Source organism: Nelumbo nucifera, chromosome 1, assembly GCF_055504915.1.
Source record: "Nelumbo nucifera cultivar China Antique chromosome 1, China Antique-T2T, whole genome shotgun sequence".
Classification (NCBI taxonomy): Eukaryota; Viridiplantae; Streptophyta; class Magnoliopsida; order Proteales; family Nelumbonaceae; genus Nelumbo; species Nelumbo nucifera.
Genome location: NC_142649.1, coordinates 45,352,287 through 45,379,749, shown reverse-complemented (window position 1 = coordinate 45,379,749; position 27,463 = coordinate 45,352,287). Strand labels below are relative to the sequence as shown.

General features: G+C 37.1%; 1 protein-coding gene across 2 annotated transcripts in view; it reads left to right on the top strand.

Annotated features, from left to right (window-relative positions):
• LOC104590467 (DNA topoisomerase, type IA, core) overlaps positions 1 to 27,463 on the top strand; it is a 92,397-nt gene that overhangs the window by 57,172 nt on the left and 7,762 nt on the right. For both annotated transcript variants that reach the window (XM_010249144.3, XM_010249143.3), the window contains exons 9-13: positions 4,641 to 4,720; positions 5,479 to 5,757; positions 14,638 to 14,806; positions 15,045 to 15,173; positions 15,932 to 16,144. In XM_010249144.3, coding sequence (XP_010247446.1) covers positions 4,641 to 4,720; positions 5,479 to 5,757; positions 14,638 to 14,806; positions 15,045 to 15,173; positions 15,932 to 16,144 — 870 coding nt within the window. The remainder of the gene's footprint in view (positions 1 to 4,640; positions 4,721 to 5,478; positions 5,758 to 14,637; positions 14,807 to 15,044; positions 15,174 to 15,931; positions 16,145 to 27,463) is intronic.

Genomic DNA, 27,463 nt, shown 5'->3' with positions numbered 1-27,463 from the left:
TTCAGTTGCAGAGTCCACCTACAGAATACTTTGCACATGCTGGAATAAAGCCAAAGGGTCCTATTGAGAAAAAGGAGCAGATATGTGAATATTGCAAGAAACCGAGGCATACAAAGGACATTTGTTGGAAGCTTCATCTTGAGCTTCTTCCTGATAGGTTTAAGAATAACTACAACTCTAAGAAGGGCAGTCAGGTAGGAAATCCTAAGACAACTAATGTTGCTACAGTACTTGAAGGAGGAAATAAGGAGAGTGAAGAAAAATCAACCATTGAGTAGTTGGCAGCAATGAAGGCGGATTTTGAAAAGTATGGGAGGCTGCTAAATCACTTGGAAGCTACTGTTTCTTCATCTCACTCTTCCAGCAATACATCATCTTCATTTGCATTTGCTCACTCAGGTATTTGTGCTTCTACAAATCATGCTTCAGTTTCAAGTAATCATAAAATCCCTTGGGTTATTTATTCCAGTGCATCAGACCATATGACCAGCCTGTCTAATCTCTTCTGCTCATACCACCTCTTTGGTAAAGAGAAAATATCCCTTGCTGATGGGTCTCTTGCTCCCATCTCTGGTAAAGGGGATATAAAGACCTCTGACACCCTTTATTTATCCTCTGTCCTTCATGTCCTTAAACTTAATACAAACCTTTTATCTGCTAGCAACTTAACTAAATGCATGAATTGTAGCATAACCTTTTTTCCCACTCAGATGTATGGTGTTGACTATCTTGAGACATTTGCTCCTGTAGCTAAGATGACCTCAGTCCGGGTTTTGTTATCTCTAGTTGCTACTTTTGATTGGCCCCTACACCAGTTTGATGTTAAAAATGCCTTCTTGAGTGGAGACCTACATGAAGAGGTCTATATGTCTTTGCCTCCAGGGGTGTATGGGAAGGAAATGCAAGGCAAGGTGTGTAAACTGTAGATATCTATTTATGGTCTCAAACAGTCTCCTCGGGCTTGGTTTGAGAGGTTTAGGGCTGCTCTTGTCTCCTTTGGTGACACACAAACTCAATCTGATCATACCCTGTTTTTGAAGAGAAATGTCTCTCTGGTGACCTTCTTGATAGTTTATGTTGATGATATTGTGGTCACGGGTACACTCAAGAGGTCAGTAAACTAAAAAGATTTCTCAACTCTGAATTTGAGATCAAGGATTTGGGAGATCTTCGGTATTTTTTGGGCATTGAAGTTGTTAGATCTAAGGATGGTATCTTCATTTCTCAGCATAAATATGTCCTTGACCTCCTTGCTGAGATTGGTAAACTTGGAGCTAAACCAATCTCCACTCCTATTGATCCCAATCATAAGCTTTCTGCTACAGATAGTGACCTTTTATCTCATAAGGGGGTGTTTCAGAGACTGCTTGGGAAGTTATATCTTTGCATGACTCGGCCAGACATTTCCTATGCAGTAAGTGTTATTAGTCAATTTATGCATTCTCTTAGAGATACTCATTTAGCTGCTGCAGAAAGGGTTCTGTGTGACTTGAAAGGTACTCCAGGGAAAGGCATTCTATTTGCCAAACATGGACACATGAAGCTGGAGGCTTTTACTAATGCTGATTGGGCAGGATGTATTGATGATAGGAGATCCACCTCAGGTTATTGTGCTCTAGTAGCTGGGAACATTGTGTCATGGAGGAGTAAGAAATAGTCTGTAGTTGCTAGATCCTTAGCTGAAGTAGAATACAGGGCAATGGCACATGGTGTGCTAGAATTATTGTGGCTACGATCCCTTTTAGAAGAATTGGGTGTTGACTACGAGAAGCCAATGATGCTGTTCAACATGACAGAACTAAGCACATTGAGGTTGATAGACATTTTATAAGGGAAAGAGTTTCCTCAGGAGAAGTTTGTTTGCCATTCATCACATCAGACGGACAATTGGCTGATATCTTGACCAAGGGAGTTCCAAGAGGGAAAATGACACTATATAAGCAAGCTGGGCATGATTGACATCTATGCTCCGCTTGAGGGGGAGTGTAAAGAGACTGGGCCAAATGGGTCCTAGTATCTTCTCTTGTAATATCTTTTCCTTTTCTTGTTAGCTAATGGGCCTCTCTTAATGGGCTTGTTATTTTTTTTTGGTTGATCTCTTTATGTTACTGCCTAGCTGGCCGCCCACTTAAGGGCATACTTGTAATTACTTTAACATTAATTCTTAATAAAAAGGATTAGAGAAGAAAGGGAAGATTATTCGAACCTTTCTTCTTCTTCCTCCTCTTTTTGCCATCTTCTTCTCTTGTACTGCTGCTCTTACTTTTCTTCTTCTTTTCACACTAATTTTCAAATTTCCACCTAATTTTTGAAGACTGATTTACATCTCGCCCCATTGTTCTCCTCTTCCTTTTCGTTGGACTAAAACCATTATTCTTTCCTTGTTTGAATCATATTATTGGACTAAAACAGGGGCTCCGCCCCCTTCTTTTGTTCTTAAATTTCGTGCGTGTTTTCAGCTCTTTTTCCCTCATTATTGGTGTCTGAAATAGGGGCAAAGCCCCTTCTTTTCACCAGCTTTTCTAAGTCTAGAACAAGGGCTCCACCCTCTTCTTTTGTTCTTAACTTCTTGCATTTTCAGCCCTTTTTTTGTTCTCATCATTGGTGTCTGAAACAGGGGCAGAGCCCCTTCTTTTCTTCTTCATATTTTTTCTTTAATTTTAATATTTTTTCACCAGCTTTTCTGGGTCTAGAACAAGGGCTCTGCCCGTTGTGTTTCTTATTCACTTTCTTCTTTTATTTTAGTAATTGTTCTCATCAAGCAACACTTCAAGAAGCACAAGCACAAAAGTAAGTGCAAAATACATAAAACCAAAATAACTAGTTCAGAAGGGGTATAAATCCATCGGCTTCTTATTTTTAAATTCCATCGCCTATGTGAGGGCTAGGCTCCTGGGCACCCATGGTCGCCTAGCCTCACCTTAGCGCCTTGAAAACTATGGACGAAATGTAGCTTGCATGTGCTAGGTGAGAATCTTCAAGGAAAAGGGAACTTTGTCCTTAGAGGATCTCGTCAAACACATGGCGAAACCCAGTGGTGCTCCTTTGATAACTGACATAAGGATGAACCGATGAGGATTCCCTTTCCTAATGGAAATCAAACCTTTTTTTGGAATCCTTCTCCTTAAAGTCTTGGGATCTCCCTTATAAAAGGAGGTTGAAAAGCACGATCTGCACTTTCTCTTCGATCACCCTTATTACCCAACTCCACCGAGATTTCCCAGAAGCAGAAACCTGCTCATTATTTCCCTCATGGCCTTTGACCCTAACCGTTCTTCGTTCTTCAAGGAGACCACCCTTTCTAGCCTCACCGCCATACTTACAAAAGGTTTTCTGAAATTAAACTTTGATGGGAGCAGTCAAGGCAAACCAGGTCCTTTGGGAATTGGAGGAGTGATAAGAGATAAGGGTTTATACTTTGTACTGGCACTTTACTCAGGACCAGTGGGGGTTGGAGACTCTTTAAAGGATGAACTGTTTGCAGTTTTACAAGGTGTTAAGATTGCAAAAGACATGAATTTGGAGAACCTGGTGATTGAAGGGGACTCCAAGGTGGTGGTAGGTTGTTTAAGAAATCCAAACTCAGTGATTTGGTGTTATAGAAATGAAATGAAGAAGTTCCAGTGGTCAACACAGCAGATGAATCTAAGAAATCATGTGGTTTTAAAACAAGAGTTATGGATAAATACTTTAGAAACAAAGGTTTTAAAATAAGGACTAAAACAAAATGTATGCAATGTAAATTTAATATAATAGGAGTGATGATGAAGATAAACTTAGAATTGGAGACTAAGAGATTTCAATGTCATCACTTCCATTACCATGGTTTGATAATCCAAAATTTAGTTGAGATTGATTCTCATGGAGGTTTGCATGTAACTTCTCATGGATGGGTGCATGCAGATTCTCATGTAATAGGAGATGCTACTTGGGCAAAAAGGAAAATTTTATAAAACAATTATAAGGGCAGCAGTTTTGTATGGAGCAGAGTGTTGCACAGTCGAGTGACAACATGTCCAAAAAGAGTTTGGCAGAAATGTGAATGTTGAGATTGATGAGTGGGAAAACTAGGAGTAGGATCTGAAATGTACTTATTGGATGGAACCTAGAATTAGCTCCTATAGGTGATAAAATGAGGGAAAGTAGTGTATGTTTTTGGCATGTCCAGAGAAGACCATCTAGGACGCCTGTAAGAAGAAGCCATCTATTATGAATTGATGGAGATAAAAGAACTAGTGGCAGAGTGAAAAGGATGTGGGTTGAAGTAGTGATAAATGATTTAAGGGCCCAAAGTTTAACCATGGATATAACACGTGGTGTTGTGGATAGTAACACAAATAGTGGTTTTGGAATCAGTTTTCTTTCAAGTAGTATGACGAGGCTTTTTAGTCCTCTTTTTCCTCTTATTATACTTTTCTTCTAATTGATTCTTTTATTATTTTTTTTTTGTGAATTTTGTTGCTTTACCTATGAGATAAAGAAGGACAAAGTCATCATCGGACCTCCTACTTACTAGTTCCGTCAAGAATAATTTCATAATGAAAATTTGTCTGTTGAGGGGGTAAATAAATTGCTGTTGTCCAGGCTGCTTCAGAGTCTTATAGATTAGATGACTTTTATTATCATTTTCATTTGTCTAGGTTGCTTCAAGTGCATTTGGTCTTGGACCTCAAATTGCAATGCAAATAGCTGAGCGCTTGTATACTCAAGGTTTCATCAGGTTCTCTCTTTCTCTCTCTCTCTCTCTCTCTCTATATATATATATATATATATATCACATGCACGTAGCTCTGTAGTTAATACAGACAGCTATTGGTATCACAAAATCTCTTTGGCTGAACTTGGAGTGAGAATGAAGATTAATGCTACTTTATCTTTTTAGTTGTTTTTTCTGGATCAGTTGCTCAAGATTTTTGTTCTCTTTTCAAATGTTTATTTTATTTTGTTCTATTATTATTATTTTGTTGTGTTATGACTGCATTGGGGCAGAGGGTTCTCTGAAGTTGCTCTTTTTGTATATATGCCATAGATTACTTTCCACATTCTGGGCATAGAATGTTAGTTGCTTTGTACATTCTCTTTCTACCCATGCCATGATAATCTTATTAATGGCATTTACTATAGTGGTCTTATTAGATAAATTATTGTGAGAGAAACAGTGAATAAGAAAGAACCAATGGAGAGAGAAGAAAGAGGTTGGGAAAATTGGAGAGATGTTACATATGCCTATCCCACTTTCTTTTATCCAAAACATTACTTTTATTATAATTACAATAATACTCTTGACACTGTTTCTCTCTCTTATGCTACTAAATAGTCCCAATAACTATCAAAACAGCTATTGTGAGATGAATACAGACTAACCTATATATATTTCAGCACGTGATTGAACTTCCACATGGTTCCTTTCTTTCCTACAGCTTCTCTTCTGGTTTCTTTTTCTAATAATGATACTCATTTTGGAATGATATTCTCTAGCTATCCAAGGACAGAGTCCACGGCCTATCCTCCATCATTTGACTTTAAGGGGACACTTGGGGAACAGGCAAAGAATCCAACATGGGGCAATTATGTACATTGGCTACTAGAACTTGGTTTTCATAGGCCACGATTGGGAACAGATGCAGGTGACCATCCTCCCATAACTCCACTGCAGTCAGCAACTGAAGATATGCTAGGGAATGATGCCTGGAGATTGTACGAGTTTATCTGTCAACACTTTATTGGGACTGTCAGTCCTGATTGCAAGTATTTGAGGTATTAATTTTTGTCCTCTATGTTATTGACTGTAAACTCCTTAATACAAGTGGTATTTGTCTGTAAGTATATCGTGTATGCAATGGCATATGGACTTTAGGCATTACTTTAACACATTAACTATCATTGTTTTCATTGATGATAGTGGTTGTTTATCAAATCTGGCATCAAAGACGTGTCTTGCCTATAATCAACCATCGGACACAATTTATAACATGTCTCCTCCAATGTATTAGACTAGTAATTAAGCACATGCGTTGCACGTGAGAATTTTTTTCTTCATATTAATTACTTGAATTTTAGATATATCATAGTTAAGATAGAAATTGAAAATTAACAAAAGTAACAATATGATTAAAAATAAACTTAAATGCTTGTACCAAATAACAATTATTATTATTATTATTAAATTGTGTTCCATTTATATCATAAATAAAAATTTTTATTTTAACAATTATTTTTGTTTAATATGATGAATACATAACATTAGAAATGTTCTCAAATGTTTTTGACAAAATTCTCGACATTTTTATTTTTGGTGTTCTATCTTTTTTTAAATATTTATTAGTCAATTATGACATCATGGGTTTCTTAGAATAGTTGGATCATTGACCCACCATCTAGATAAGAAAATAGCATTGCTTTCGGATTAATTTTAAATTAGGGAAAATTATAGTCAAAATCGACTGTACATTTAAAATTAGGCTACAGGTTAGTCTAGAAATCAATAAAACTTTGACAACCGGCTCTACATTTCAGATTATAAAAAACCCTGCCATGACATCGGAGGTTTGTGTGGTTATTGCCAACATGGGACACTTAATCCATGTTGGACACAACAAAAAGCTTATACTGAAATTGCCCTTTAATGCTGGGTGATTGGAAAATAAGAAAATGGTTTTTAGTTTCTCTCCCACTCCCTTCTTCCCTCTCTCTCTCTCTCACACACACACAAACAGTCGTCTCTTTCTACTCAACGACTATGTGATTTGAAAATAAATAAAAATAGTTTTCAATTTCTATATTTACGTTCTCTTTATCAATTTATCTCATTCTCTCTCAATCTCTCTTAATCTATTGTTCTCCCTCAGTTTCTCTCACACTCCTCTTGTTTTTTTTTTTTTATTTATTTCTTACACACTTATATGGTATTAATTAGACCATATAAAAGAACATGAGACCAACTTGGTATAGTTCAAAAATTATTACACCAATTTGATAAAAGTTCACAAGAAACTCTTGGCTATGAAATTTACACCAACTTGATAGAAATTTATAACTTGATTGTACAAGTGGTTGGTCCCTTTAGTTCTTTTATACTGTTTGATTAATATTATAAAAGTTTGTAAGAAAAATAAAAAAAGAATGAGTGAGGTAGCGGGAGAAAGACTGAGAGAGAACGATAGAGATTGACGGAGAAGGAGATATTAACCAAGAGGGAGAGTGAGGAAGAAGAATGAGAGGGATTGAGAGAGAGAGAATGGAAGAGAAACTGAGGTTTTGATTTGGCTACATACCAAAGCTGAGAGAGTGGGAGATCGAGAGATGATTGAAAACCTATTTTTAGTCCCATGTTGTCAACATGGGACGTGGATTAAGAGTTCCATGTTGCCAGAGGGAGCAAGATAGAAATTGAAAAAAACAGGTTTTCAGTTTCTAAGAGTCCCATGTTAACATCATAGGCTTTTTTTGTGTCCAACATGGACTAAGAGTCCTGTTTGTTAGACAGTTTTGTATGCCCTTAGCTTCAATCAGAATGATGTACTTTATGAGTTTATTGTAAATGAATAAAAGTGCATATTTGATTCATGTTCCCTTGGTATGTTTCTGTGTAATACCCTTAAACTGGACACTTAATGAGACTCGTGTTAGTTTAGAATGTTCACAACCAGTGGGTCGGTCTGGGGAGACCTATCCTAACAAGGCTGACACTGTGGTGCCACCAAGTCGGTTGGAGTGGCCTGTCTCAGCTGCCAGGGTGAGACCCTAAGCACACAGTGTAGGATTAATTGAATCTATGAACTGGACCAGATTTCCAGTATTGCCCTGGACCTTGGAGATTGATGGGCAAAACTGGAAAGCTACACCCGACCCTTAGACTCGATTATGATACTGCACTAGGTGTCAGATTGGGCTGTCTTTGATGTACCAATCAGTGAGATCCTTAGCGGGGGTCAAAACCTGGGTATGTTGGGACAGTCCAAGAATTCATCTGAGTGGGTGATCATAGTGACAGGATCAGCCCCTTTGTCGGACAAAGGTAATGATCGGGGATGCACTCTCACTTATGGAAACCAAGACTGCCGGCAGCCGATTTCAACCGTTGAGATTTGTTTTGCAAAGTATATTTTATATGAGATATAAAAGTATATATATATATATTATGGTTTCTCAAATGTTTGCAAAAAGGTTTTAATTCCCAGGATCCATATAAGTGGAGAGTGCAACACTGTTCCTTGCAGCCGAGGGAGAGGTCCTCTTGTCGGGCAGTGTATGATCATTATGGGCTGAGAGGTTAAGTGTAAGACCATTGAGGATAATACCTGATGGGCTAATCTTGCATCTGCCCACAGTCCCTGGGTGTTACAAGGTGGCTCTGCCCAGGGACCACTTAGGGTAAGTGTTGGGCCCATAGAGCCCATTCGATGGGTTTCAGGGGGTGCACTGTCCATAACAGTGTATTCGGCCAGGCCTTGTAACAAAGGCTTGGCCGAACCCATGTGGCTGATGTATAGATCAATGCTTGGGTCCCACGCCATACAAGGAAGCCCAACTGGGCAGCAGTTAGGAAGGTTAAGTGAGCACATAAGCTTAATGGGCCTAAAGCCCATTTCGAACTAGGCTATTCATTTAGTTAATTAAAGGGGCGAATTCTGAGATGGATTAGCAGATAGGATAGGGTCTTCACCCTATCCACTCAGAGAGTCCAGATCTGAATGTGATTCAGATTTAGAAACCTCCTAATGAGATTAGGAGAAAGCTAATTTAATCTGCAGATAAGATAAGGGTTTATCCCTTTCACCTAAAGAGAAGTGTCATCCAAATATGATTTGGATAAGCTGTTCCTAATTGAATTAGGAGCTGATCTTTTAGGTTAACAAAAAAGGAGGGGGCGACAGCCTAAGAACAATCATCATCAGATTTTCTTTAGCGCTGAAATCAAGAAGAGAGAATTCTGCACCCTGCGAATACTCTCTTGCCGCCTCCCTGCTCTTGCCGCCCTGTTTGCAAGTTCGATCTCCAGTAGTGGGAGAAGTCAAGATTGGATCTTGACATCAGTTCTTTGAGAAAGGATTGAAAGGAAGCTGTGCTCACGTACCATCCTGCTGATTCTTGCGAAGGACAGAGTTCTTGGAGAAGAACACTACTGATTCTGCTCCATCCTGCACTGCGCCATTTTCAGTGGGAGCAATTTTTTGGATCCTTCCTTGGGCGTGAACACATTCGTTGGGAGATACTATTTCTCCGTATCAGGTACAATCCTCTCCTACTTCTTTTGGTTCTGATCTGATTCAGTTTAAGGTTCAAGAATGATCATTGAAAATATGATTTTCTAAATAGGGAATGCGATTCCCAATTGAAGGGAGAGAAAAATTTTTGAAATTCGCCCCTTATTCCGCAAATCTTTGGGCGTCCATGGGATGGATCTCTCATCCCTTCACTATTAACAACCACAAAAGCCTCTGATGACATGGCGGGGGTTTTTATAATTTGAAATGTGGAGCCGGTTGTCAGAGTTTTGTTGGTTTCTGGACCAACTTACAACCTAATTTTAAATGTATATCCGGCTTTGACTATAATTTTCCCTTTAAATTATATATTTCATTTACATTATATAAATAATTTTAGTTACCACACTTAATTTTTGTTTGTCTATGATATCATTTGACCTAAACCACTAACCCACCACCCAAAAAGAAAAATAGTTCGATTTCTAGGTTGACATTAAATTTTGTATTACATTTCCATCATTAAAAAAATTTTTTTTATGTATAATCAGTGATTTAAAAGGCGTGCCACGCCTAGGCGCACGGGTGAAGCACATTTTGGGGTATGTGCCTCGCCCAGGTCATAGGCACACCTCTTTCAAAAGGTACGCACCTGGTGCGCCTAGGCATGCGCCTGACTTGTTCGGGCTTACCTTGAAGGGCGTGCTACAAAGGCGACTCATAGAATCAAGAATGCAATATGTTTTACATCACATTAACTACTTCAATGCAATTAAGGAAAAAAAGAGATTGTGGATTTTACATGCTTGAAAATGCTTTATGTGTTTGCTTTTATTTTTAAATTTTCATTTGAATACACTTTACATGTTATGTTTATGTATTTTGATTTTAGATAATAGGTTTTTTAAATCATTTATTTTAAAATTTAAGTTTATATTTTTATTAGAATTATGTTTAACATTTTTTACTTTTTTTGCATTTTTTTTTAAAATTTTTTGGCATTTGTTTGGAATTTTCTGACTTTATTTTTGATTTTTTAGCTTTTGTTTGGTAATTTTGTGCCTTTCTTAAAAAGGTGTGCGCCTCGCCTTGCGCCTTGTGCCTCAGTTACAAATTGGCCCTTGCGCTTTTTTTGCGCCTTGCGCTTCTAAAACACTATGTATAATACTTATTTTTGTTCAATATAATGACTGCACAATATTAGAGATGTACCTAATATTTTATTATTTGTAAATATATTACATTAGATATGTGCCCAAAATTTTCTCTATCTTTTTTTTTTTAATTTTTTTGATTCTTTGTATGTTCTATTTTTAAAAATTTTATTATTTGACTATGATATCATTTCATTTCTAGGTGGATTTTAAATTTGGCATTCCATTTTCATCATTAATAGAAATACTTCTTACATTTCATACTTTTTTATTTTAAAATTTTTATTATTTAATTATAGAATAATTTATTAATCCATTTGACTTCAAATGATCGAATTGCTTGCCCACCACCGGGAGGGAACGAAATGGTTTTGTTTTCAAATTACTCTTAAAAATATTAATTTTTATACTATTAAAATTAATATTATGGATTTAATTACAAGAATTTAATGATGAGAAAATGTATCTTAAATATTGGACATAATGAGAGAATAGGAAAATATTTCTATTTCTAATTGGTTTTAAATTTTACATCCAGTTTCCATCATTAATAAAAACATTTCTTATTTATCATACTTATTATTGTTTAATATGTATGTTAAAAATGTTCCCAATTTTTTTAATTTCTATTTTTTTCATTTTATCTATTTTTTCATTTTATTATTTAATTGTGGCAACATGGATTAGCCCAAAATGTTTTTATTATTAATTTCTTACCACCACCTAGATGAAAACTTTATTTTTTCTAGGTAGATTTTAAAAGTATAAGCTTTTATGTTATTGCAATTATTAATTTATTATGGATTTAATTAATAGAACTTAATGATGAAAAGAAACAAAAATGACTTAAATATAAGATTCATTGAACATGAGTGCAAGTTAATAAATTAAATATTGGATTTATTGAGAAGGAATTGAATGCATTGAATATCATAAAATTACGTCTTTTTAACTCATTTAATATCAATAACTGATTACCCTATTTGCCCTCACTTTTTATCAATAAACTTAAATGTAGAGGGGTAAATTTTGTCCTCAAAAAAATTCCAGAAATATTCTTGAGGCCATGCTTGCCCACCACCGTGGGGGAAGAAAATGGTTTTGTATTCAAATTACTTTTCAAAATATTTATTTTTATACTATTAAAATTAATATTGTGGATTTAATTACAAAAATTTATGTTGAGAAAAATATATCTTAAATATAGGATTTAATGAGAGAGAATAGGAAAATATTTTTATTTCTAATTGGTTTTAAATTTTACATTCAATTTCCATCATTAATAAAAACATTTCTTATTTATCATACCTATTATAGTTTAATATGTATGTTAAAAATGTTCTCAATTTTTTTAATTACTATTTTTTTTTCATTTTATCTATTTTTTAGTTTTCTTATTTAATCGTGGTAACATGGATTAACCCATTTGACCTAAAATGGTTTAATTTCTTACCACTACCTAGATGAAAACTCTATTTTTTCTAGGTAAATTTTAAAAGTATAAGTTTTTATGTTATTGAAATTATTAATTTATTAAGTATGGATTTAATTAATAGAACTTAATGATGAGAAGATACCAAAATAACTTAAATATAAGATTCATTGAACATGTATGCAAGTTAATAAATTAAATATTGGGTTTATTGAAAGGGAATTGAATGCATTGAATATCATAAAATTACCTCTTTTCAACTCATTTAATATCAATAACTGATTACCCTATTTGCCCTCACTTTTTATCAATAAATTTAAATGTAGAAGGGTAAATTTTGTCCTCAAAAAAATTCCAAAAATATTATTGAGGCTATTCGTGCTTTTTAAAGTAGTATAGATTTATTTATGACATCATGGAATTATCCATTTGACCCAAATGGTTGAACTACTTACCCACCACCTAGATGAAAAATATGATTTCATTTCTATGTTTATTTTAAAAATATAAAATTTCATTCTGTTAATAATTATTGTGTATGGATTTATTAGTGGAATTTAATTATGATAAACAAAATTATAAATGTTAGATTCAACGAGAGAATGTGGTGTATTTAATGACTTAAATGTGAGGCTTAATGAGAGGTAATTGAATGTATTTAATGGTATTCTTTTAATTACATTTTCTGCCATTTCAGTGGAGATGAACTAAATTCAAGAGGAGGGGGTATTTCAGTAAAGAAAAATTCCAGAAGCCAGTACCTCCTCATTCGCACTTTTATAAGTAGTATAGATTTACTTCTTAATTAGTCATTATGATCTGCCTGTTTCACTTCCTAATTCCTTGTGAATTCTGTTGCAAATGGCTTCAGCTTTGATGAGCACCAAAAAATAAAGAAGAAAAAGGAGATGTAAATATATCCTGAATATGTTTTTTGTTTTTTTTTTTTTTTTGTTTTTTGTAGTACCTTTGTGGTCAGTTTGGGTCCAGGGACATTTTTGTCATTTTACAAGATCTTGGTTAGGGGTGGCTGGGCACATCTCTTCTGTGTTTTGGTCCCTTGGACTTTTTTGTAATTAAAGTTGCCTTTTGGCGGGTTGGTTGAAGATACTTTTGTTCTCGAGGGACTGTTTGTGAAGGGGGGCATTTTAGGGGGTTGTGTTTAAATATTTTAGTTGCCTTCCCCAGAAAGCCATTGAATCTTATAAAAGAGAAGGGGGCTTTTTCTTTGGTGTTTAAATATTTGAGTTATAGCACACTCTCAACTAGGGTTTTTAAGTATTGGGTGCTTGGGTTTTGAGGAGTCAATTCATTGTGCACCTTCCAATCCCTCTATCGCTGCGTGTCTGTGCGAGTAAGGATGCAACTTGGGAGGGTTTGGGTTGGGCTTTTGTCAAAATTTGAAAGGGCCCTAGCATGGAGGCCTGAGCCCAAAGCAGTGTAAAATGCTAACTTGGGCCAACTCGAGTTCCCCTACATTTGACAACAAGTTCTCTAAACAAATATATGGTGACAATCATGTTTGATGGTTGGGAAAGTTTACAAAGTTGCCCATTATCAACTTTATGGAGTACTGCAATGGAATGATGATTTTTCATACATCCATTGATGCATCAGAAAGAAAAGAAAGATGCACTATATATTTATAAGTTGGTGGTACATGATGTCAATGAGGAAGGACCTGAAAATGTGGTGCAAACTGTGGTAGATATAGGAAGCAATTATTTGAAGGCAAGAAAAATAATGATGGATAAGTTATTTTGGACTTCATGCACTTAACATTTTATTTGTCTTGATGATTAAAGATATTGAAAAGAGAAAAGTAGTAAAAATCACAATTGACAATGCAAGAAGATAATAAATTATTCTTAGCTCCATTTGTGGAATGATCAAAAATAAATAATCACTAATATGAATGACCTTGAACTTCAGTTAAGTTACCTGAGAGGGAGGTGTTACTTTTCTTTTGGATCTTTAGAGCAGACACTCATTTGAGCTTAAATATTTTGATTTTTTTTGAAATATTATTTTACTCTGTTATAGGTGGGTCTTAGTACACATTCTTTTTGTGATCAGAAACAGAATTTTTCATTAAAATAAAGGCAAAAAACAAACGGGAGGTATCCCAAAAAGAATAGTATAGAAGAAAGAAGAGTGAATTTTCTTGTTTAGATTCTCAAAGCCTAATGCAAACTCATTTCAATCTGGTAAATAATAGTTAGCTCAGTCTTCTTCCCTTAAAAGCAATCTGGATGCATAAATAAAGAAACAGAAGGAAAAGGTAAACATCAGATTAGTTTGTATAATGCAAATGTATGTTCTGTCTAGCTCTTACACTTAATTTTTATTACTTCAAGCAATTTCTTTTTGCGACATTAAATAGAAATTTCAGTTTCTGTATACAAATAGTGGATGCTGATTATTTTACTTTTTCTTTTGTTTTATACGATATAGGAAAGGAAAGCCCTAGAATCTCAACTTCCATATGTACAGCCATAATTAAAATTTGGCACCCTGTACTAAGGTTCTGTTTCCAATGGCAACATTAATGTTTGTATTGGCAGGCCTACACTGTAGTTTATATTTTCTGACTTGAGACAATGCAATGTTTTTTCTGTGTCCAACTATCAAATTATTTTCTTGTTGAACAACCTTTGTACTTCATCAAATGGTGATTATTGTTATTAACAATTGTACTGTATAATTTTGCTTATATACTCTTGTCATACTTAGTTGTGTAGAAAATGAAAGGAAGAAATAAGAAGTCTGATATCTGATTATCTTAGTCCATGTCTGAAAGTTCTTTTTTCCTATAACGTGCTTTGTGTTTTCATGGTCATTCCAGGACGAGAGTAGACTTTACTAGTGGTGGGGAATTATTCTACTGTACTGGACAGCATGTCACAGTTAATGGATTTACATCTGTAATGCCGTGGATGGCAGTAACTGAGAAGAATCTTCCTCAGTTCACTAAAGGGGAAAAAATAGAAATTTCAAAACTTGAATTATTTGAGGTAGTGCTTCAAAACTCTAGATTCAATCTGTGGTTCTTTCTCAAATTTTTTGTTTATGGATTTTTTTTTTCTTTTGGTCATAGTTGATATTTCTTTCCAATCATTTGCTGGATTTTATGTTTTCTAACAAACTTCCTTGTAAAGGATTTCAGAATGTTGATTATGATGTAAAATCTGAAGTATATAGGAAATTGTTGATGTTCTCTGATATCTGCATGATTGAATTTCTAACATTTAGGGAAATACAACACCTCCAGATTACCTCAGTGAGAGTGAGCTGATTTCCCTTATGGAGAAGAATGGGATAGGTACTGATGCATCCATTTCTGTACATATTAACAACATATGTGAGCGCAATTATGTGCAGGTTTGTAACCTATTACCATATGTCACCATGGCAATTTTTTGTATTTGTTTTTCTTTTCACATTTGTTAAGTATTCATCTTCATATTTCCATTCTGGTCATACAACATCATCTGAATCATTCGATGTTTTAATCATATATTTGACCTGCTTATTTACTTCCGAAAATACCAATGCTGCTTTGAACATGATTACTGGATGGTAAGGGAACATCCAATGAACAGCATAGTCAACTAATCAAGTTGACATATTTGAGAAGAGACTTGAGTCATTTTGATTACAGACTCTTGTGAGATAAGCTGGGGACTAGCTATTAGGAGTAGAGCATAATAACTTAAGGGTGTTATTGTAATTTATCTATAGTTATACTTGAATTAAAGGGGAGTAGATTGAATTGCCTATCCTTAATTGAACCTCAATCTCTTTCTTCTTGGTCTCTCTCTCTCTCTCTGCTTCTTCCGTTTCTATCTTCAATTTTAGGCTAGAAGACAACTCAGACAAGATAATTGAGTATGCTGTTATAAGCATGAAACATGATTGACTAAACATAGTTGGGTATGTTTTTGTGTGAACTATGAATTGAAATGAATATTACACCCTAGTTTGACAATTAATAGAGGATGCTCTTATTTCAATTTTTATTTTTTATGTTTAAATATTAATTACTTGATTACATAATCTAAATGCCTGGGTTATTTTAAGGTTTTCCTTGGGCAACCATGTTCCAAGAATTGAAAATTTAGTTTCTTCTAAATTTGAAGGTGCATCCTGGAAGGAGGTTGGTTCCTACAGCCTTAGGAATCACCTTGATAAGAGGATATCAATGTATAGATCCAGACCTTTGCTTGCCAGATATTCGCAGTTTCATTGAGCATCAAATTACCCTTATAGCTAAAGGTCAGGTAGATCATTTCCAGTTAGTGCAACATGTGCTGCAGCAGTTCAGACAGAAATACTCTTATTTTGTTAAGAAGGTAAAGATAGCTTCAGGCTGTTTATATATTATTTTATAGTATAATAGAAGATGCTTGTGCATGTTAGTAAAGATTACCTTTTTTTTGAATAGCATTGTTTATTAATTTGATTCATTTGTTCAATATTCTCTGCACTCATTTGGTGGAGCATTATCTTGTAAAGTGGATGTACAATAAACTATTCTTGGGTGTTTTTTGGTCATCTCATTTTTATTTATTTGTTTATCAAGGAACAGAACCTTTAAAGATGTTTCCATGTCAAGTATTTCTCTCCTGACTAGAGAGTATAATGATTTTTTTTTTTTTTTATGGATAATCAAGAATTTTATTAATAATAACAAAAGAAAGCGAACAAATTCTTACAAAGCTGATATCTCTCAGGAAGTGCGAGTTGCTGCTTCAAAAACAAAGTAAAATTACAAATGAGCCCTCTTGGCAATAAATCCGATTGAAATACGAGGAAGTAGAGAAGAGAAGGGAAGAAGAGAGAAAAGAAGAAAGGAAGAAGAAAAGGTTTGGAGCAATGGAACAGTACTGGCGGCACCAGCTTCTATTATATTATATAGGGCGACAGAAATAAGAAGGGAAAAGACTCTTGTGCCCCTGCTGTAAGTGAGTACAATAACAGAAATAACAGAAAATAAAAAAAGCTTTAACTAGCCAAACAGACCCTAACACAAATAACTAAATTATTTCAACACTCCCCCTCAAGTTGGAGCATAGATGTCAATCATGCCCAACTTGTCACACAAATCATTGTGCCGCACATGATGAAGACCTTTGGTGAAGATATCTGCAAGTTGTTCTTCTGAGCTGACATATGGAGTACACACTTCTCCATTTACAAGTTTATCTCTAATAAAATGCTTGTCCACTTCAATGTGTTTCGTTCTATCATGCAGGATTGGATTAGCAGCAATATTGATGGCAACTTTTTTGTCACAGTAGAGTGACATAGGATTGCTCACTGCAAAACCCAGTTCACCTAACAAATTTCTTATCCACATGATTTCAGCAACCCCATGAGACATCGCTCTATATTCTGCTTCAGCACTAGATCTAGCCACCACACTTTGTTTTCTACTTCTCCATGTGACCAGGTTTCCTCCTACAAAGGCACAATACCCACTGGTAGACTTTCGGTCATCAACTGCTCCTGCCCAATCAACATCAGTATATACTTCCACCTTTAAGTGTCCATGTTTCTGGAACAACAAACCAGCTTTGGGAAACTTCTTGAGGTATCTAAGGATTCTCTCTGCAGCTTCAAAGTGAGTTGTCCTAGGATTGTGCATGAACTGACTAAGGACACCCACTACATAAGCAATATCAGTATTGGTCATAGACAAATACAAGTCTCCCTACGAGTCTATTGAACATCTTCACATCTTTCAAAAACTCTCCCAGACTGTCTCCCAGTTGATGATTGGATTCAATTGGTGAGTCAATTGGTTTTACCCCCAACTTGCCTGTATCTTCTAGTAGATCTAGTACATATTTCCGTTTGGGAAATAAAGATGCCCTTGTGAGAGCGGGCAACTTTAATTCCAAGGAAATAACGTAAGGGGCCTAGATCTTTCACCTCAAATTGAGTGGCTAAGAATTTTTTTAGTCTCTGTATTTCAGCCTCCTAATCTCCTATGATCACTATGTCATCTACATACACAATTAGAGTTGCAATTTTCCCTTCACCTTTTTTCACAAATAGAGTGTGAATTGACTAGCATTGTTTGAACCCCATCTGTTGAACTGATAAGTGGAACTTACTAAACCAAGCCTGAGGTGATTGTTTCAACCCATATAAAGATTTTTTTAACCTACACCTTTTATTCACTGCCTTTGGCACAAAAACCTGGAGGTTGGGTCATGTACGCTTCCTCTTCCAAGTCACCATTCAAGAAAGCATTTTTGATGTCCAATTGGTGAAGTTCCCAGTCAAGATTTGCTGCCAATGAAAGAAGAATCTTGATAGAGTTCATCTTGGCTACTGGAGCAAAAGTCTCTGCATAGTCCACTCCATATACCTATGTAAAACCTCTTGCTACCAGTCTAGCCTTGTACCTTTCAACAGTTCCATCAGCTTTGTACCTTTCCCAAGTGCCATTTTTGTGTATTGCATCAATTTCTTCCTACATTGCATCTGTCCATTCAGGTTTAGATAAAGCTTCTGCTACATTCTTAGGAACGGGGACACTGTCCACAGAAGAGAGGAATGCACGGAATGAAGGTGAAATGTGATCATAGGACACAAAATTAGAGATAGGATGATTAGTGGTACAAGATCTAAAATCAAGATCATTGATGACAGGGGAATCAACATTGAGAGGAACAGACATATCAATAGGAGCAAGTGTACTTGGCTGATGAGACGGATCTGCCTCTAGCGAATCCGATGATGTTGTTTGCATAGTGTCAGGTTCCACGGCTCTTGAACTTTGCTGGCTTTTATGGTGACGATGAAAGACACGAAATGGAGGAGGATCGGGTAAAGGAGGTAGTTGAGTTTGAGCCGCCTGCTTCTCCTCAACCCTACTCTCCCCCTGAGGAGAAACCGAGAAGAAAGGTTGATTCTCAAAGGACACATCAATTGAGACATAGTACTTGCGAGAGGTAGGATCATAGCAACGATACCCCTTTTGAGATAAAGGGTAACCAAGGAAAACACAAGGAATAGCTCGAGGATCAAGCTTACCTCGAGTAGGGGACAAGTTATGGACAAAGCAACGACACCCAAAAACTCGCATCGGAATGGTGGACAACGGAGCTGTAGGAAACAGAAGCTGATGTGGGGCCTTACACTCTAGTAACCGAGATGGCATACGGTTGATGATGTATGTAGCACACAAAACTGCATCCATCCAAAAACGTTTTGGCACATTCATATGAATTAATAAGCCATGAGCTACTTCGAGAAGGTGACGGTTCTTTCGTTCAACAATACCGTTTTGTTGGGGTGTCCTAGCACAAGAGATTCGTTGAAGTGACCCACTCGAAGCAAAAAACTCCGTGAGATCACTATGGAAGTATTCCTTCGCATTGTCCGACTAGAAGATATGGATTTCAGTTTAGAACTGAGTGAACACCATGCGTTGTAAGTCTTTCACAATTTTTGGCACTTCATCTGTAGATCGCATAGGGTAAACCCAAGTGTATCTAGAGTAATCATCAATCAAGGTAATGAAGTACTTATATCCAGCCTCAATGGGTAGAGTAACAGGGCCCCAAACATCAGAACAAACAATATGAAATGGAAATTTAGATCTTTTATTTCTCAAAGGAAAAGAACTTCTACAATGTTTACTCAATTGATATGTCTGACACTGTAACTGACTCACTGACAAGGACTCAAACAACTTTGGGAACATAACTTTTAATGACCCAAAAGAAAGATGACCAAGACGACTATGCCATAAATAGGTCTGACTCTCACTGGACAAACCCATGGACTCTGTAGCCACAAGACCAACTTTATTCTCCAACACGTAGAGACCATCCACCATGCTTCCTCTACCAATCGTCTTCCCCGAGGCCAAATCCTAAAACACACATGAAGATGGAAAAAAAGTGACTGAACAGTTCAAGGAGTGAGTTATACTACTAATGGACAACAAATTTATAGGTAATTTCGAAACATGTAGTACATTAGAAAGGGTAAGGCTGAGTGGGAGAGGTATGGTACCTTGGCCAGCTATGGTAGAGAAAGAACCATCAGCTAGTCTCACCTTATCTCTCCCAGAGAGAAGGTTATATGTCTGAAATAAATTTGACTTACCGGTCATGTGGTTTGAGGCTCCGGAGTCAATAACCCAGGGAGAATCAGTGGTATGAGATGACACATGGAAGGCAGTGGCAGCGTTACCTGATGTAGACGTGAAATAGGTAGAGGGAGTAGGACCATACTCCATCTGGCGGAGAGTCCTACCATACTATTCCAAATGGTCATGAAAGGAGTTGATAATTTCTTCCTTAGGGTCAGAACTGGGATGCCTCTCCTGAGTTACCAATGGACTAGCCTCTGGAGATGCCATATTAGCTTAATTATACTTTTCCTGATTCTGCTGAGTTGGTTTCTTGCCCTGATCAGGTGTTGACTTCTTACCCAAATCCTGTGCCCATTTAGGTTTTCCATGGAGATCCCAACATGTATCTCTAGTGTGTCTTGTCTTCTGGAAGTGAGTGCACCAAAGTTTACTCTTTATCATATGTTCTCTTTTGAGAGTTGCCTTTCTTAAAAGCACCTCCGACATTTGTAAATGAATTTCCTCGGACAGCTAGGGCAACTGACTCCCCCTCTACACAATTCATCACACTTCTACTCTCTTCTGACTGCACTAAGGCATACACCTCCTGAACTAATGGAAAGTGTTTATTACCCAAGATCTACACCCTGATGGACTCATATGAAGGATTCAGCCCTAGGAGGAAGGCAAAGACCCGTTGCTGAGATACAAGTGACTTGTACGCCTTTGCATCTTCATCACACTTCTAATTCACATTTTGGTAGTGATCAAGTTCTTTCCATATGATGTCAAATCAGAATAGTACATCGAGAGACTCCTCTCCCCCTACTTGCAAGTAGAGGATTCAGCTTGCAGTTGGTATATCTTGGCATAGTGTCTTTGCTCTGAATAGGTGGACTTTGCTTGTTCCCATATCTCACAAGCAGTTTCAACCCACATAAAAGTCTTCCTTACCTGTGGCAGCATGGAAACCAAGAGCCATGACATCACCATACTATTCTCTTGGTTCCACCTATCATATTCAACACTTCTGTTCTTCGGTTCCTTCACTCTTCCATTGATGTATCCTATTTTCCCCCTAGCAGTGATGTAGAATTTTATTCCCCTAGACCACTAAGGTAGTTCAGATCATCAAAGGGAATAACAGCCATGGGGAAATTCATATCCATTCCCCCACTCACTCCATTGTGGCTCCCTGAAATCTTTGAAGTAGCAGAATTCTCAGACGACATGGTAAATACAAAGATTTTTTTGATCTAAACTCTCAACTTAGGATCCCTCCTTACAAAAGCTCCACACACAACAATTCAGTTCTGGACTTAATCTGAGCACAAAAAACAGCACCAATTTCCAAAGAAGAACTATGATGAGACTGATTTTCAGATCTGCATGAAGAACAGTCCCAGCCTACTGGTTTTCCAGTAAATTCCACCATAGCATTAATCAATAAGAGAGATCCTAACACACATGAAATCAGACTAACAAGCAGAGAAAACAGGTCATCTATGACCTACAATCACCTTTTCACAGGTACAGGATCACACGATCCAACAAATAAAAGAGGTATAACCCTCACAAAAGTCTGCCGACATTCAGTGGTTTGGATTCATTTGTTCCGCCCAGATTCAGATCTGATTTGATCAGCCCAGATTCAATCCTCTGTTCCACCCAGATTCAGCAACTTGAAGAGAAAACTTGGTCGCCCAGATTCAACAGCCTTGCTCTGATACCATCTTGGCAATAAATCCGATTGAAATATGAGGAAGTAGAGAAGAGAAGGGAAGAAGAGAGAAAAAAAGAAGAAAGAAAGGAAGCAGAAAAGGTTTGGAGCAATGGAACAGTACTGGCGGCATCGGCTTCTATTATATTATATAGGGCGACAAAAATAAGAAGGGGAAAGACTCTTGTGCCCCTATTGTAAGTGAGTACAATAACAGAAATAACATAAAATAAAAAAGCTTTAACTAGCCAAATAGACCCTAACACAAATAACTAAATTATTTCAACAAGCCCATAATAAATGATCCCTGTTCACCCCTTGCTTAGCTAGTAGGTCAGCCATCCCGTTTGCTGACCCCCTCCCACTGAACTCTAACTGTGAGATTAGAGGTAAGCCATTTGATTCTTTTCATTTCTCCCCTAAAAGACCATGCTACTGTCTCTGGTTCTTTCACCCACCCAGTTACCACTCTAGAGTCACCTTCAATGATCAACCTCCTAAAGTTCAGTTCTTAAGCAATCTGTGCTCCCTGTAGAGCAGCTTGCACCTCTGCACTTACTGCATCCCCCACACCAATTGGGCCCATAAATAAGGCCACAATCTGTCCCTCTTCCATATATTGCTTTTTCTCCTCTCTCTTCAACAGTTTTGGGAAATTCAGCAAGTCAGCTTCTTGTTCCATTTAAGGTCTTGCATTTGTTACTCTAGAAGTTGGGGTTCTATGGGAAGTTTGAGTCTTTACTAGATATCTTACATATAGCAAGATGGTCATCCATCCCATTGTACTTGTATCCTCCAGATATTCTCTGGTAAGATGGAAAATAAGTTGCTAGATAGTCAGTTGGGTACATAACAAATGTAGAAAAAATTTTAATTGGATTAGGGTCTGCCTTACAGAATGTTGAAAACCTCCAAAAAGAAATCTCATGTGAAGGCAAAAAATGGGCCAAATGCATATTGTTTCATAATATTAGATTAATGGTTGAGGTTAATTTATTTATCAAATGAAATGGTTGAGGTTAATTTATTTATCAAAAGAAATGGTTGAGGTTAATTTCCTAGGTCAAAAGTTTGATTCTTGGGTTTTGTTTTTTAATAGTATTTTGATGTGTTTCTATTAGGGGTGTTCACGGGTCGGGTTGGGTCAGTTTCATGGGATTTTCCCAACCGACCCGACCTAGTTAGGTTACCAGAGGTGGGAACCGAAACCGACCCACTGATAGGCCAAACCGACCTGGTCGGTTTGTGTCGGGTTGGGTCGGTTTGGGTCGGTTTTGGTTTTGCTCCTGTACAAAGCCGAAAAAACTCTGAATTAGTTGAGGACTTGAGTTGAGGCGGGCGGACCAACCAAGTTAAGTTAGAGAATAGAAGATTTTAAGAGAAGACAAAAGTGGAATTAGAAGACTAGTAGGAAACTAGGAATTCTAATTGTAATTGCCTAATCTAGGTAAAAAACTAAAAAAGGGACACCTAATTAATTGAATTCTAATTGTAATTGCCTAATCTAGGTAAAAAACTAAAAAAGGACACCTAATTAATTGAATTCTAATTGTAATTGCCTAATGGGCCTTCTATTTCTAGTAGAAGTCTAGAAGACTAGTAGGAATTAGGAAACTACTCAAACTAGGAAGTAGAAACTACCAAACTAGTAGAAGAAAGACTAGTTCGGTTCGGGTCAGGTCGGTTTTTGTATGTGCCCAACCCGAACCGACCAGTACAGATGAAAACCCAGCCGACTCGGGTTGGGTCGGTCCAGGTTGGTCGGTTTGGTCGGGTTGGGCATTCTTATGAACAGCCCTAGTTTCTATTATGAAAGAAAAAATCTTCCTCAGTCTTTGAAAGCTTGTGGTTGTTCATATTAGCACCTGTGATAGAACAAGAATTGGAAGAAATTGATTTCTTTCAATTGAGAAAATAGTACATATATATACAGCCTTGTAGATACTTAAAAGGAAGAAAATCATACAGCCTTGCAGATACAAAAAAGGAAGAAAATCATACAGCCTTGTAGATACTAAAATAGGAAGAAAATCAAAGAAAGAATAATTCCTATAATCAAGCTATTCCTAATTGGGCTAATACTACATATTTACAGCCTATAATTTCGTAACACTCCCCCTCAAGATGGAGCATAGATGTCAATCATGCTTAGCTTGTTACAAATATAAGAAATCTGAGCTCCATTAAGAGCTTTTGTAAAGATATCTCCTAACTGCTCTCCAGTCTTCACATATGCTGTAGAGATCAAGTTTTGTTGAATTTTCTCACGAACGAAATGACAGTTTATCTCAATATGTTTAGTTCGTTCATGAAAAACTGGATTCGAAGCAATATGAATCGCAGCTTGATTATCGCACCATAGTTTCGCTAGAACTGAGACTTTAAGACCGACCTCAGTTAAGAGTTGAGAAATCCACATAACCTCACACGAAGCTTGTGCCATTGCTCTATACTCAGATTCTGCACTAGATCGCGACACCACATTTTGCTTCTTACTCTTCCACGAAACCAGATTACCACCAACAAAAACACAATAGCCAGTAATGGACCTTCGATCAATCTTGGAACTTGCCCAATCCGCATCAGAAAAATACTCTATTACTGTGACCATGATTCCGATATAGTATCCCTCATCCAGGAGCTCCTTTCAAGTAACACAAGATTTGTTCTAAGGCTGCCCAATGATGCACTGTAGGAGGGGACATAAATTGACTTACAATACTGAGTAAGCAATGTCAGGACGAGTCACTGTGAGATAGTTCAACTTTCCAACTAATCTTCTATATCGTTCAGGATCATCAAAAGCATCTCCATCCTTTGTGACTGAATCTTCTATATCGTTCAGGATCATCAAAAGCAGTATGGTCAGATTTGCACTTCCTCATCCCAAACCTCTCTATTGCCTGACTGAATTTTCCAAACCAAGCTCGAGGACTCTGTTTTAGTCCATACAACGATTTTCGAAGACGACAAACTTTCCCAGACTCCCCTTGAGCAACAAACCCAGGTGGTTGATCCATATAAACCTCCTCCTGAAGAACTCCATGCAGGAAAGCATTTTTAATATCAAGCTGGTAAAGTGGCCAATCATATGTAGCTGCCAGAGAAATAAATAACCGAACTGAAGTCAATTTTGCCACAGGGGAGAAAGTATCAGAATAGTCCACTCCATATGTCTGTGCATAGCCTTTGGCCACCAGGCGAGCCACTGATCCATCAGAATTAAATTTGACTGCAAAGACCCATTTGCATCCAACCGCTTTCTTACCAGCAGGTAAATCGACCAGATCCCAAGTACCATTCTCAGTCAAGGCATTCATTTCCTCAAGCATGGCATCACGCCACCCAGGATGGGATAAAGCCTGGTGAATAGTTTTGGGAATCCCTACAGAATCAAGAGAGACAACAAACGAACAAGAAGTAGAGGACAAACGATCATAGGTAACATAAGAGGAAATTGGATAAGTACACTGACGTTTACCTTTCCAAAGAGCAATAAGTAGATCAATATCACTGGGCATTGGATCCGATGACGAAGAAGAGACCGGTGCCAGACTTGTCACAGGAGGATTAGGTCGTCTAGAATAGACTTGAGTAATAGGTAGTTTTGGTTGAGAAGGTGGTGGTGGGGGTATTGGAACAACACTAGCGTCTGGACCGGTGATATGATACACTAGTAGATCATCATCCTCTTGTGGACACACAGGTGTAGATGGAGCAGTAAAGAAAGGAAGATGTTCATGGAATGTAACATCAGCTGACACAAGATACCTGTTCAAGAGAGGAGAAAAACACCTGTACCTTTTTTGGAGACGAGAGTATCCCAGGAAGACACATTTTAATGACTTGGGGTCCAATTTGGAAACCTGCAGACGAACATCACGAACAAAACAAGAACATCCAAAGATACGAGGTTCAACAGGAAACACAGATTTATTAGGAAACAAAATCTTATAAAGGATCTGATCATTTAGAACAGTGGAAGGCATGCGATTAATCAAAAAACACGCTGTAGAAACAACATCAGCCCAAAACTGTTTAGGAACATGTATTTGAAATAAAAGAGCCCTGGCAGTTTCAAGAAGATGTCTATTTTTTCTTTCAGCCACTCCATTTTGAGATGGAGTATCAACACAAGATGATTGATGGAGAATTAAGTCTGGAAGCAATCAGAGAAATATTCTTTGGCATTTTCACTTCGCAATGTTTGTACAAACACATCAAACTGAGTTTTTATTTCAGCACAAAAGGTTTTAAAATGTGAAAGCAACTCAGAACGAGATTTCATTAAATAAAGCCAAGTCATACGAGAAAAAGCATCCACAAAGGTAACAAAATATTGAAATCCAGTTTTAGACATAATAGGACTAGGTCCCCAAACATCTGAATGTACTAACTCAAAAGCATGACTAGCCCTTTTATTAACTCGAGAAACAAACGATAGACGATGATGTTTTGCAAACTGACAAGACTCGCAATCTAAAGAAGATACATCATGAAACTGAGGAGATAACTTCTTTAACAAAGGTAAAGATGGATGCCCCAACCGACAATGAGCTTCAAAAGGAGATAAAGTACTGGAACAGGCAATGGTCTGAGGTTCCTGGGTATCCAAAATGTACAAACCTCCTGATTCTCATCCTTTACCAATAATCCTCTTCGTCATAAGATCCTGAAACAGACAATGATTAGGAAAGAATGAGATACAACAGTTAAGAGTACGAGTGAGTTTGCTAACAGATACCAAATTAAAAGAAAATTTTGGTAAACTCAATACGGATGACAAAGAAAGTGTTGGTGTGGGATTGATAGTGCCAGAACCAAGGACAGAAGAAATAGAACCATCTGCTAAGGTGACTGAAGAAGGAAAAGTGTGTGATTGGAAAGTGGAAAAGAGACTAGGATTACCTGTCATATGATCCGTTGCACTAGAATCAATGACCCACTGAGAGGAAGAAGAAAGAAAACATGTATTGGTTTTACCTGACTCAGCAAGGGCAATGATGGACTGAGAGTTCTCTAATGCCTCTTGATACTGGGTAAATTTCGCATACTCATCTACAGAAATTGTAATGGTCTGATCTGACGATGGATGAGGAGCATCACTCGTAGTTACAACATGAGCTGACTGAGACCCTGAAGACTTCTGGTTTTTCTTTAGCAATTTCTGGCAAGTCCTTTTAGTGTCCTGGTTCATGACAATAGTAGCAAACTACTCCCCCTGTGGCTTGAGTTCCAGCATTCCAACCACTATTACTGCCACCTCTGCTACTATTCTGAGAACGAGACCGGCCAGTTGATCCACTATTCTGACTGACAAGTGCACTAGGTTGTTGTACAGGTGAGGTATGGGAACCAGTATCTGTACAAAGGACCCTAGTAAAGACCTCTTTTAAAGAGGTAATCTCAGGATTACACAGAATCTGTGACTTAGCACCATCAAATTGAGGATTAAGGTCATCCAGAAAGCTCATAATAGCCATCTGTTCACGTTGAGTCTGCTGAACTTTGATATCAGTACTGAAAGGTAACAAGGCGTTCAATTCCTCATAAGTTCATTTGAAATTCATGAAATAGGTCTAAAGAGACTGATCCTGTTGTTCAGCCTAATAAAATGTCTTGCAAAATGGGGATAACACTCTGTAAATACTCCGTAAATACAAACGAACAGTCTTACTCCAATCTAAATAATTAGTTCCGTTTAGTTTTTGTTCAGTGATTTTAGACAGAATGGGGATAACACTAGGCATAGCCAAGTTCTTCTGTTCAACCGCCATCATAAACACAGGAAAATAAACTTTTAACAACCAGCAAAGCCAATAAAACACACTTAAACAGAATCGACAGCAGATGCAACAC